We start from the raw sequence: 12777 nt of genomic DNA, 5'->3' as shown, positions 1-12777 counted from the left end.
TCTTCGTCGCCGTCGTCGTCGTTGTTGTCTTCTTCTTATTCTTCGTGATGTCTTCTTCTTCTTCTTCTTCTTCTTCTTCTTCGTCTTAATATTATTATTATTATTATTATTATTATTATTATTACTATTCTTCTTCTTGTTCTTCTTCTTCTTCTTCTTCTTCTTCTTCTTCTTCGTTGTCGTCCTCGTCTTCTTCTTCTTCTTCTTCTTCTTCTTCTTCGTTGTCGTCCTCGTCTTCTTCTTCTTGTTCTTCTTCTTCTTCTTCTTCTTCTTCTTCTTCTTCGTTGTCGTCCTCGTCTTCTTCTTCTTCTTCTTCTTCTTCTTCTTCGTCTTCTTCTTCTTCTTCTTCTTCTTCTTCTTCGTCGTCTTCTTATTCTTCTTCTTCTTCTTCTTCTTCTTCTTCTTCTTCTTCTTCTTCTTCTTCTTCTTCTTCTTCTTATTCATGACGTCTTCTTCTTCTTCTTATTCTTCTTCTTCTTCTTCTTCTTCTTCTTCTTCTTCTTCTACTTCTTCTTCTTCTTCTTCTTTCTTCTCGTCTTCTTCTTCTTCTTCTTCTTCTTCTTCTTCTTCTTCTTCTTCTTCTTCTTCTTCTTCTTCTTCTTCTTCTTCTTCTTCTTCTTATTCTGCTTCTGCTTCTTCTTCTTCTCCTCCTTCTCCTTCTCCTCCTTCTCCTTCTTCTTCTCCTTCTCCTTCTTCTTCTCCTTCTTCTTCTTCTTCTTCTTCTTCTTCTTCTTCTTCTTCTTCTTCTTCTTCTTCTTCTTCTTCTTCTTCTTCTTCTTCTTCTTCTTCTTCTTCTTATTCTTCTTATTCTTCTTTTTCTTCTTCTTCTTGTTCTTCTTCTTCTTCTTCTTCTTCTTCTTCTTCTTCTTCTTCTTCTTCTTCTTCTTCTTCTGCTTCTTCTTCTTCTTCTTCTTCTTATTCTTCTTCTTCTTCTTCTTCTTCTTGTTTTCTTCTCCTCCTCCTCCTCCTCCTCTTATTCTTCTTCTTCTTCTTCTTCTTCTTCTTCCTCTTCTTCTTCCTCTTCTTCCTTTTTTTCCTTTATACTCTTCTTCTACTTAATTATTCTTCTTTTCTTCTTTTTTTGCACTAACCTAATTAACCTAAACTAACAGTAACCTATTTAACAATAGGAGTGACCTAAACTAATACTAAGAGTGACCTAAACAACAGATGCAATGAAATGAAAAAAGCAAAAAAAAGAGGATGAACTCACCTGTACCGGCGGTGGGTCTCCGCCGCGGTCAAGGAGGGCCACGGGAAGGGGGGCTCGCCGCAGGGAGGGAGGGGTTGGCGCCGCGGGTTAGGTCCGGCAGGGGGGGGGAGGGGGTGCCGTGGTGGGGAAGTGGTACTGGCTCCGTCAATGAGGGAAGGGGTGGCACTAGCGGCGGGGAAGGGGTGGCGCCGCGGGGAGGGGCCGGGGTGGGGGCTGGTGGCCATTAGATAGGGAAGGCCTTTGTCGTCTACCAACGGACGATAAAGACCCTAAAGGCAGATGGCAAAGCCACAGCGGACGGCATCCGTTGACCTAGCCAACCCTAAAATGTAGTGGGGCCCAGATGGCCTCTTTGTCGTCTTCCTTTAGGGGCTTTGGAGTGATGGCAAAGAGTATATTTCTCATCGGTCCTTTCTTCGTCGTCTGTTTTGAGTAAGCAAACGACAAAGAACTTCTTTGCCGTCAGCAAGCATACGACAAAGAATTGACTGACAACAAATTCTCTAATTCCATAGTGCAAGGTATTCCTCCGGTGTTAGGGAGTTGCATGATCTCATAGTCTTAGTAATATATACTTGATAAAAAGAACGTTGTAGCAATAAACTAAGTGATACAATCAAATGCTATGCTTATAGTTGGGTTTGATCCATCACATCATTCTCCTAATGATGTGATCGTGTTATCAAATGACAACTCGTGTCTATGGTTAGGAAACCTTAACCATCTTTGATCAACGAGCTAGTCTAGTACACTCTCACTAGGGACACAGTGTTGTTCATATATCCACACATGTATTTAAGTTTCCGGTCAATACAATTCTAGCATGGATGATGAACGATTATCATGAACAAGGAAATATGATAATAGCAACTTTATTATTGCCTCTAGGGCATATTTCCAACAATTTATAAACAATCTCTTTCTTTTTTAGTTTTTCATTATACCTTCTATTTCCGGAAGGCGGTGGCGGTGGTGGCGAATGTGATGGTGCGAGAAGGGACGACCACACCGCGGGCCGTTGTGCCCTTCCTCGCTCCCCATCCGCCCTCCTGCTATGGTTGCGGGCGATGCTGGATGTGTCGTCGCCGGCGGTGAGGAGCGCGACGAGCAAGGGGGGAGCAACTTCAAGGAGCGAGTCTTCTTCCCCCAGTTTAATTATGTTTTAGGTCAGATTTTGTGTTCTTATTTAGCTCTGTTTTAGGTATGCAACTGATTTTAGGATTTAGGGTTAATTGAAATTGTTTAACAACAGTTGGGATGATGTTGAACGTGAGCAACAAATGCCTATTTCACAGTTTGGTTCATCTAAGATATATAATGTAGACCATGCTGGAGTGGTATATGCAAGTCAGTCCAGTGAGCAAGCAGCATTTTCTCGTCCAATTGTTAATGTTCACACACAAGACTCATATGGAGAATATCTCGTCACTTAGGAGAGTTGTAATGTGAGTAAGGGGGCAAATATTCCTGGGCTTGAACAGATAAATGTTTTTCTTAATTAGTTCGATGACATGCCATGAGAGCAAGAAGATGATAATAAGGGGGGAGAAGATAACATGAAGGAGGAAGATAGCATGGAGGAGGAAGAGCGGGAAATAAAAGACCTGAAGAGAAAGACGGTTTTTGAAGGTGATTCTGAGCGGGAAGATTTATTTTGTGAAGCTGAGGAGGAGGAAGAAGAGGGCTTTGTTGAACCAACACCTATGAAGAAATTGCCTATTAAAAGAGGACCCACAACAAGATCCCATTGTAGTTCAGAAGATATACTTGAGGAAGACTATGTTCCATTATCAGATGATGGGAACTATGGGGAAGTTGATTCAGATGATGAAGTTGTGTTGTACTGCTCCTTGTCTGGTAGGAAGCCGAGGTCAAAGAAGAAGAAGGGCAAAATATGGTATGATGAGAACAGGCTTGTCCCACGGGATCAAATATGTTGTCACATATGTTTTAGTGATATTTATCAGTTGAGGAGAGCTTTGGTTAATCTTCATGTTACTCAAAGGAGGAACTATCATTTCCACATGAATAACAAAGATAGGATAATAATTGATTGTGTTGCAAAAGAATGCCCTTTCACATGGTTGCATCTGTTATAGCAAATGAAAAAACATTTTGTACTAGGAAGTTGCAGTTAGAGCATACATGTGCTCCAAGTGGTGAGAATTGCAAGATTCCTGCTAGGTATGTGGCCAAGGCAGTTGAGGATAGCTTTAGAACATATCCAAGAGGTGGAATTGATACTATGATAGACAAGACAAAGGAGAAGTTTGGTGTGGAGATTGGTAAGATGAAGGATTATAGGGCAAGACATCAAGAACTCAGTGTGGTCCAAGGTGATCATGAAGCACAATATACCAGAATAAGATATTATCTCCAAGTTTTGCTTGACACAAACCCAGGAAGCACATGCATTGTGACAACTAGAGTTGTCAAAGAGTATCCAAGCAAAAATCCTAGATTTCATAGACTTTTCATTTGTCTAGCAGCTCAAAGAGATGGTTTTCTGAAAGGATGTAGACCTTTCATAGGGCTGGATGGCTACTTTGTGAAGTTGAACACATGACAACAAATCTTAGCTGCTACATGTAGAGATGGAAACAATAACATCTATCCATTGGCTTTTGGAGTAGTTGAGAAGTAAGATACCCCAAGTTGGTGCTAGTTTCTAACTCAACTGAAGATAGCTATTGGTGGAGAATCAAGACAATTTGGGTACTGCACAATTATTTCAGACAGGGAGAAGGTAACATATATTTCCTTACTTGTTTGCATTACTATTACTTAGCTATCATCTGTTATAGGATATGAACTCTATTTCTGTCATGAGGGTCTGCTCAATGCCATTGACCAAATATTTCCAAATTTCCCACAAAAATATTGTCTAAGAGACATTTATGCAAATTTGCAAAGTCTTGGTTTCAGAGGAGATGAGCTAGAGAAATATATGGATGCAACATCTTACTCTTACACTAAAATGGCTTTGATTTAGCAATGTAGAAATTAGAAATGAGAGTTAGGATGCCTGGTTGTGGGTGAAGGCAATTCGTGTTGAAACATGGGCTAGGTATGCCATGGACACCAACTGTAAGACTGACCTAGTAGTGAACAACATTAGTGAGGTGTTCAATAGGATGATTTTGGACATTAGGGAAAACCCATTAAAACAATGGTAGAAAGGGCTACATGCAAATTGATGGTGAAGTTCAATGAAAAAAAAAGGATTGGAGGGTAGAATGCAAGATGGGAAATCACACCAACTTATGCACAGATGCTAGAAGAGGCCAAGGAATGGGCTACGAATTGCATGGCCGTGATGGCAGGACCAGATCTATTCTAGGCACTGTTCAAGAATTCGTCTGATTAACGAGTTAACTTGCCAGTTAATCGCTACTCTTAGGGTGACCGAATCGAATAACACCTATTCATCGTGTTAACTTGCCATGCCAATTAATTGGCCAGTTAGACCGATTAATGAGTTTTCATACCGATTAATTAGTTGCCAGACCGATTAATCACTACTGGCCTATTAACTGGTGGGCAAACGAATCCCAAAAATTTGGCACATAATGCCTCCCACCCCCTCTTTCTACTAAATACCTAGGGTTTGGCCCTCCTCACGCTTCCTCATGCTCCTTTCATCCCGTCCTAACATGGCTGGTGGCTAGTCGTGTTCTCACCAGTGTCAATCTCCACACAACACCTCGAAGATCTAGTTGCTCCGCCATTCTGGTCGCTTGCCTTGACCCCACCCCCCTTGGACACTCCCCTTCCTCTCCCATGGGATGCTCCCCAATCTCTTCCTCAATGGCGTCACCAGCAGGCGAAGTACTACCATCTTCCCCCCATACCTTACTGGAGAATCCAACATTCATATATTAGTAGATTAGGAATTACAATTTTGTAGATGGATGGATGGAACTATTGGTTTTGGTTGTTATCTGTAGTATATTATGTGATGTATGTTAGCAAGTATATGGATAAGTTTAAATATTTAATTTCTCATTTCTCATTTTGAATTTTATATATTTAGATGTATAACGATTATTAATTTTACCTCTTATCTATTTTTTATATGCCTACAATAGAATATTTTGGTATATTACATAGCTAGGTGCATGGAATTATGGTATGATACATAAAAAAATTAGATATAAGTTGGCAAGTTTCTGTTTAATCTACCGATTAATGGTCGACCGATTAATCCAGTTAATAGGCCGATTCACCGATTAATCGCTACTCCCAAGCCGACCGAGCAGCTACCAGTTACTGATTTCTTGAACAATGATTCTAGGTCAACATTGCTGAGAAGTCTTATGTTGTCAACATGAGAAATTGGACATGTGATTGCAGGAAATGGGACGTGACAGGTATACCATGTAACCATGCTGTATCTGCCATATACAAATCAAAACAGCATCGTGAGGATTTTGTACATCAATTCTTCAAGAAACAAATGTATCTGGAAACATACAAGCCAATCGTCTACCCAGTTCCACAGCCAGATCTTTGGTCAAGAACTGCTACAAGGGACATTGATCCACCTGTGTTTCATAGGAAAAGGGCGAAAAATAGACCCAGAGAAGGAAGGGCAAATTTGAGGTGCCAAAACCAAAGGATACATCTAGGGTTGGAACAATTACTTGCAGTAACTGTCGGAAGCAGGAACATAGATACACAAACTGTTCAGCTACTTTAAAGCCAACACTAGCTGCTAGGAAGAACAAGCACAATGTGAGCATTTCTGCAAAATGAACTTTGTTTCAGCAAAATAGGGCACTAGCTGCTAATAAATAAATAACTAATGCACTTTGGTTCAGGAAAATAGGGCAAGATCTGGAGCAGGTCCAAGAGGTACCACAGCCACATCTACAACTCCTTCAAGACCTATAGCAACTACTTCTACATCACCTACAAGACCTGCAACAACCACTTCTACAACACCTCCAAGAGTTGCAGCAACTACTTTTACAGCAACACAAGCAGCCACTTCTATAGCAGCAACTGGACCTTCAAGGTCTGCTTCAAGATCAACAATATCAAGGTCTAATGTTGCTCCAGGACCTTCAAGAAATACTCCAAGTGCAACAACTAGGTCATCATGTGCTCCTCCAAGGACCACTGATGCAGGGAAAAGGGTCAACAAGAGGCCAAATAGGTTCAAGGATTACTTCTATGCTAGTGGTAACTAGCTATGACAAGCACCAAGCTAATGGCCCAAATCAGGTGCCATTTTGCAAACAAAAACTATGTTATCTTATAAACTCGTTGTGGTGCGAAATGGTGTTGGATGAATTATGTTCATGCTTGTTGAATTATGTGAGCTTAATATTGTTCCTTATTATGGAGATTCTGTGAATACTGAAATTATTATGATGCTGAATGTGGTATTGACATCAAAGTGATGTTGATATTTCAACACATAACATAATTTAACACATAACATAGTTCAGGATCAAAAGGTTCAAAGGACACCATACATGAAATCTAGATATTACATTTACTCTTGGCAAATTTCCACGATCTTCCTTAACTTATTCTTCCTCTCCTCACCAGCCTTAAGCAAATCAGCTATCATATACACAAGTCTTTCTTCTCTTGCTTCACCTTTTCCAAGTCTTGGTCTTCTACAGCCTTCTTCCAGTTTGAAATCATATCATCATTGCTCTGGTTAATCACTTGAAGTGCAATCTTAAGTTCTCTATTCTCTTTCTCAAACTTAGCACTCTGTTCCTGGGCTTCAACTAGACCTTTCTCAACATCACCATCCCGCATAATCTTCTGGTAGTTCTCCCTCATCACATTCTTGTGAACTTAATTTTGAAAAAAAACTGGCTTGTTTCCTTGATATGATTGTGATGCTTCTCCTGTATAGTTTTCTTCTCTTCTTCTTAGTTCATATCACCTTTTCTTTACTTTCAATCTCTTTGATGCTCTCGCCATACATATCCCAAATCTTGCGCAATGCATTCTTCATTGCTTCAGGCCATTCAGGGTCAATCCACTCTACCAGACCACAATTGTCACTTTCGTGTAATAATAACAATTGTCAACTTCCAAACAGAGGTTCTTATCAACTACAAACTCCTGACTAACATACAAAGGATTAATACAAACCTCATTAGCACACCTGTAAAACCTTCGACCAGTGCTAATGACATGGAATACAACACCCCTTCGCACTTGCAGGTTATGCGTGCACATCGGTCCTCTGGCAACAATGCTGCACCACTCTGGATCAACAGTGGTGGGTGGAAGCTACAAGTGGAGTACATCCTCAAATCCATGTTCAAATCGGTCAAAACGAAGCTCAAATCAAAGAAAACCTAACCCTAGTTGATAAAGAAAACTAACTCACGTAGGATTCATCGCCGGGCTTGTTGAAGAAGGGGGAAACGGAACCCTCGCTGCTAATTTCTCCGTCCTTCCATGAAACCATGGTAGCGGCGGCTGGCGGCGACGACGAGCGGCACCGGCGATGGCGCGAGCGTCGGCGACAAAGAAAGACGGGAGCGACAGAAAGGGGATTGGGTTCGGTTCGACCGCCTCGTTGGGTCTTCAGTGACGCCGGCTAACAGCCGTCATGGCCGCCGTATCCCCTACGGCACGTGGTGCCTGACAATACTGCCCCACCGGTCAGAAATCCACTCAAACACGACAAATCAGTGTATACGCGTTTTTTGAAAACTGTCAGCACAATGTTGGTGGTTTTTTGAAAAGAAAATGAATGTTGGCGGTTTTGTGTTTTCACATCCCCAATTGTGGTTTTTTTTTTGCAATTTACTCTTAGCTGCCATGGGACCAGATCAACGACGTGACCCTATAGGCTAGGCCTGTGGCTGCAAGTGTGTGCTGCACACAACCGTGTGGAACAATTCCATGGCGTGTTGCCGCAAGATTATGCACTAGTAGGTTTCCAAAAGGGGTCTTCTTGCGGTCGCGACGTAGGTCGTGTTACAATGAGGTGCGCAATGGTAGGTTTGCAAAAAGGTCCTATTGCGGTCGCAATGGAGGTCATGTTGTAATGGTAGAAGGTTCGAAGCAAAGAGCAACAAGGGTCCTATTGCAAAGTGCCGAGCACAACATGGTCGTTGTTGCAACGGCTGGGGCTGACGGGCGAAGACTGAACGACTACCCTCCATCTAACGGTTGTGGAGGTGATCAATCTTATCCCGACATCACCCGGCCAACGCGTAGCACACCCTCTTTTTTGCGAGTACATTTGACCCCTCTTCTCTGATGTTCAGGCAATTCAGTTCATGTGCGACCTGACCAATCTCCGCTCAACCACCAATTGCAATGTTCTAGATTGGCTCCTAGCCTAGCGGATAGAGTATTATGGTTGATCTTGGTAGACCTGAGTTCGAACCCTCTAGGAACCTTCCTTTAAAGGAGGGAGTGTGTGAACTACTCGAGGAACACATGGTTCACACAAGAAATTAAATTCAACAATAAGAACAAAAAATAATAAAGATAGGTTACATATAGAATAAATGAGAAGAACAAGGGCAATAATCTCACGTGGGAGTTTTACCTTAAAGGGTTGGACGTGATGGATCCATGCGGCGTACTCAGGTGGCGGTGGAGCGAGGAGAACTAAGGGCATGTACAATGCATAGCCTCAGGATGATGCTCCGTATGTCATTTAGGATCGGATGACATAAAAAATAGGTTCGCATAAGGAAACCGGATCCTATACAGGAGGCGGGTGCTTGAAAAAAAAAAGACGTGGTCCGGTATAAAAAACTGAGAAAGTTAGATTGAAAAGTATAGATGCGTGTATATTAGAGTTTTTATTTTTTAGTCTTTGATGAGGCATTCTGATAGTAACTTGCATTAAAAAGAAAAGGTTAATATAGATGCCTCAATTTGTTTTTTTTATCATAAGGCATATGTATCCATATGCCATCATCGAACATGCCCTAATGTTGGGCAATGATGTCATCCTCAGTTCCTCACACATGATTGGATAACGAGCGGGATAGGTGGTGTGCTACCCTCACGTGCGCCTAGGGAAATATCGGAGAACCTTCCTCATGTGTGCTAGCCAGAAGCGACTATGGTGTCAAATCCCTCTTCTCGTGTGTCAACAACACAGAATGACTCTCTTCGATGCTAGGTCACCTTCCTACCTTGTCATAGCGTGATACTATTGCTCCCTAAAAGGGGTTGCTCGATGTGATTTATTTTAGTAATTACTCCCTCCATTTCAAAATATAAGACCTTTTAAAAAATTTACTAGGAGACTATATACGGAGCAAAATGAATGAATCTATATTCTAAAGTATGTCTATGTACATCCGTATGTAATTTATAGTACAATCTCTAAAATGTCTTATATTTAGGAACGAAGGGAGTAGTAATCAGAGGGTACCATGACGGGGTATGCGTGTAATTCTAGGTCTTTAATTTGACTAACTAATAATGTGTTATATCATAGAAATCACATCAATGGATTTCTATCTGAACTTAGTGTCTAAAGCAATTTATTGAACGCATGTACATCTACATAATAAATTCCTGCATGTGTAGTTACCGTATATATACACAACTTCTTTCGTCTGGGTTTATTAGTCTTTGTTGTATTTTAAACCAAATTTGATCTTAAATTTAAATAGCAAAAAAATAGTTATATAGCACAAAAATAATATCATTCAAAAAGTTCTTTCGAATAAATTTTTGAAAAAACTATATTTTTTTGACATACAACTTATATTTTTTGGAATTTTTCTAATTAATTCTATAGTCATTATTTGACATAAAATATGAGGGAGCAATAAACCCGAAGGAAAAAAAAATAAATTGTCAGCATCAAGAAAGAAACTTGTGTGTAGGGATGACAATGGGTATCCATTACCCATGTATTATACGGGTAAAAATCCTATTAGGATAAGGATATGAGACAGTAATTTATCATGGATATATAAATATGAAAATCTGAAAAACATCGGATAGAGCGGGTACGGATATGGGATCATATAACCCATGTCCACATATATACCCACGTATCCATATAAAATGTATGTAAACTTAAAATTATTTCCACAATCTACACCATGTCAAGAATTTTTGAAGTGAAAGGGTATCCCTATGTGTTATTGTTTATGATTATATGATATTGTTTATAAATATAAGTTGTTGTTGTAACCTATTTTTCTAAACTATATTACTTGATGCAGCTTATGATTATAAGTTGTTTGCAAACATGTGTAATTCATTAACGGAAAGATTATATGCATGTGTAGTAACAGGTATGGAAGAAATTATATTCGTTAACGGATATGAATAATTATGATGAGTAACTCAGGTGGGACGGGTAAAACTCGATACGGAAAGATCCCACCCGTACCATACCCTGCAGTGCCATCTCTACTTGTGTGGCCACGAAGCTTTCTAGCTGATGAATACTGTTCTGCATCGATACAATCAAAACTCTTCGACAAAGAAACAAATGTGTACATAATACATATACAACTGCCGGCCGAGATTTAGACAGTGTATTCAATCATGCAAGGCCCGCCAGACCAATGTATTGGCCAGATGTACCAATCCCTACTTGCATTGCCAACAAACAAATCATTTCGCACATGGGACGTGGGGTTTTGCATGCACCCACAGCTTGGACTTCCTTCTCACCGTAATACCGAAGGTCTCCGTCATGTCCATGTCTTCGGCCCCGACGCCAGAGGGCAGCTCCCAGTCGAAGTGGAAAAGGAGGCTAGCGAGCGCCAGCTCCATGTTGGCCATCCCGAGCGACATGCCTGGGCACATCCTCCGGCCAGCTCCGAAGGGGAGGAACTCAAAGTCGGCGCCCTTGAAGTCGACGGTGCTGTTCTCGAACCTCTCGGGCCTGAATGCCTCGGCGTCACCCCAGTACATGTCGTCCCTTCCCATCGCCCACACGTTGACGAACACCTTGGTGCCCTTGGGCACGTCGTAGCCCATCACCCGGCACGTCTCCCGGCACTCCCGTGGGAGCAGGAGCGCCGCCGGCGGGTGCAACCTCAGGGCCTCCTTGATTACTAGGTGGAGATAACCCAGCCTTACCTTAACGATGTCGTCCTCGGTGAGCTTCTCTTGCCCATTGAAGGCCTCTCTCACCTCCGACTGCACCTTGTGGAGAACTCGTGGGTTTCTCATAAGCTCCGACATGGCCCATTCTAGCGTCGTCGATGATGTCTCGCTCCCGGCAGAAAATATGTCCTGCAGTTGGTTACCATTCGACTTGTTATATACAAGGCGCACACACATATTTTCAAAGCTGTGCTGTAAAGGATGGCTGAGAGTGAGGATCTTACGAAGATGACGGTGCTGATGATCTCTGTGGTGAGTTCAAACTGCAGGCCGCCGTCCTTCTGCAGCCTGAGGAGGACGCCGAGCAGGTCCTCGTCTCTCTCGGGCGCCGGCGCGCCGGCGCGTTCTTGTATGATGCTTTGCATGATGCGGTAGATGTTCCTCTGGCACCTGACCATGTCCCTCGCGGCGACGCTGAGCCTGCGCACGAGCCGCGACGACGGGTACAGGTCGGCGAGGTTGATGCCGCCGGTGAGGCGCACGGCCTCGTCGAGCTCGTGCAAGAACTCGTCGCGGTGGTGGCACCTCCCGCCGATGGCGGCGCGTACCACGGAATCGTTGGTCATGCGGCACATCATCTCGCTGAGGTTGACGGCATGGCCGCCGCGGCAGCCGTCAGACACCGCGCGCAGGAGGCGCGCGACCTCGTCCTCACGTGCGGGGCGGAAGGAGAGCACGCGGCGCTGGCTGAAGAGCTCGAGCACGCAGATCCTGCGGAGCTCGCGCCAGCGGTCGTTGTAGGGGGAGAAGAGGATGCCCTTGCCGCCGCAGCTGATGATGTCGAGCGTGGCGCTGAGGTGGCGGCTGGCGAAGGCGGCGTCGTGGGTCTTCATGACCTCCCTGGCGGCCTCGGCGGAGGAGACGACGAGCGTGGGCACGGCGCCGAGCTGGAGGAGCATGAGCGGGCCGTGGGCGCGGGATAGGTCGCGCATGGCCCGGTGGGGCAGGTCCCCGGAGCGCGACAGCAGGAGGTGGTGTAGGCTGCCGATGAGCGGCAGTTGCCATGGGCCGGGTGGCAGCCGCTGCAAGCGGGTCGGTGACGCGTAGCGACCGATGACCAGTTTGAGGATGACGAGAGCGAAGAAGAGGAAAAGCAGCGGTGAGAGCGCCGTGAAGCCCATCATTTTGCTCGAGGAGAGTGAGTGAGCAGTTGATGAAGGCACCTTCACATAGATGTAGAAAAATATAGAGTGAGGAGATCTCGAAGCCGTAGGGGCTGCGGGTAGCAATGGCGGCGTATTCACATTATGAAGCCAAAACACGCGTAAGCAATACAAGGCAGATGCGTGTCCGTCGACCCGTGTGTGTGCATCCGGGAATAGAACAGAACAAGAGAATCTTGTGTACCTAAGATGTTTATCCTTTCAATTTTTATTTGGTGAAACTCTTGCCTTCGTTCGGCGGATCACACAAGAACGACCCTCCTCAATGTGATGTGTGTACATGTATTCGTCTTTTTTTTTCTGTTACATCATATGTGTTGCAAAAAT

General features: G+C 43.4%; 1 protein-coding gene across 1 annotated transcript; it reads right to left on the bottom strand.

Annotated features, from left to right (window-relative positions):
• Positions 1-10474: 10474 nt before the first annotated feature.
• Positions 10475-12475, bottom strand: LOC123396013 (zealexin A1 synthase-like). Its single transcript, XM_045091040.1, has 2 exons — positions 11512-12475; positions 10475-11416 (listed from the first exon to the last, which is right to left on the bottom strand). Exons 1-2 carry the CDS (start codon positions 12409-12411, stop codon positions 10790-10792), a joined length of 1527 nt encoding a protein of 508 aa, XP_044946975.1. The 5' UTR covers positions 12412-12475; the 3' UTR covers positions 10475-10789.
• Between the last annotated feature and the right edge of the window lie 302 nt (positions 12476-12777).

This window comes from Hordeum vulgare, chromosome 5H, assembly GCF_904849725.1.
Source record: "Hordeum vulgare subsp. vulgare chromosome 5H, MorexV3_pseudomolecules_assembly, whole genome shotgun sequence".
Taxonomy (NCBI): Eukaryota; Viridiplantae; Streptophyta; class Magnoliopsida; order Poales; family Poaceae; genus Hordeum; species Hordeum vulgare.
This window is presented reverse-complemented; position numbering and strand designations above follow the sequence as displayed.

Bases quoted from the DNA above. Each gene is read 5' to 3' on its own strand.
- LOC123396013 (XM_045091040.1), bottom strand. From the start codon at position 12,411: ATGATGGGCTTCACGGCGCTCTCACCGCTGCTTTTCCTCTTCTTCGCT. The intron at 11,417-11,511 runs GTAAGATCCTCA...AACCAACTGCAG, and splicing joins TCATCAGCACCGTCATCTTC to GACATATTTTCTGCCGGGAG.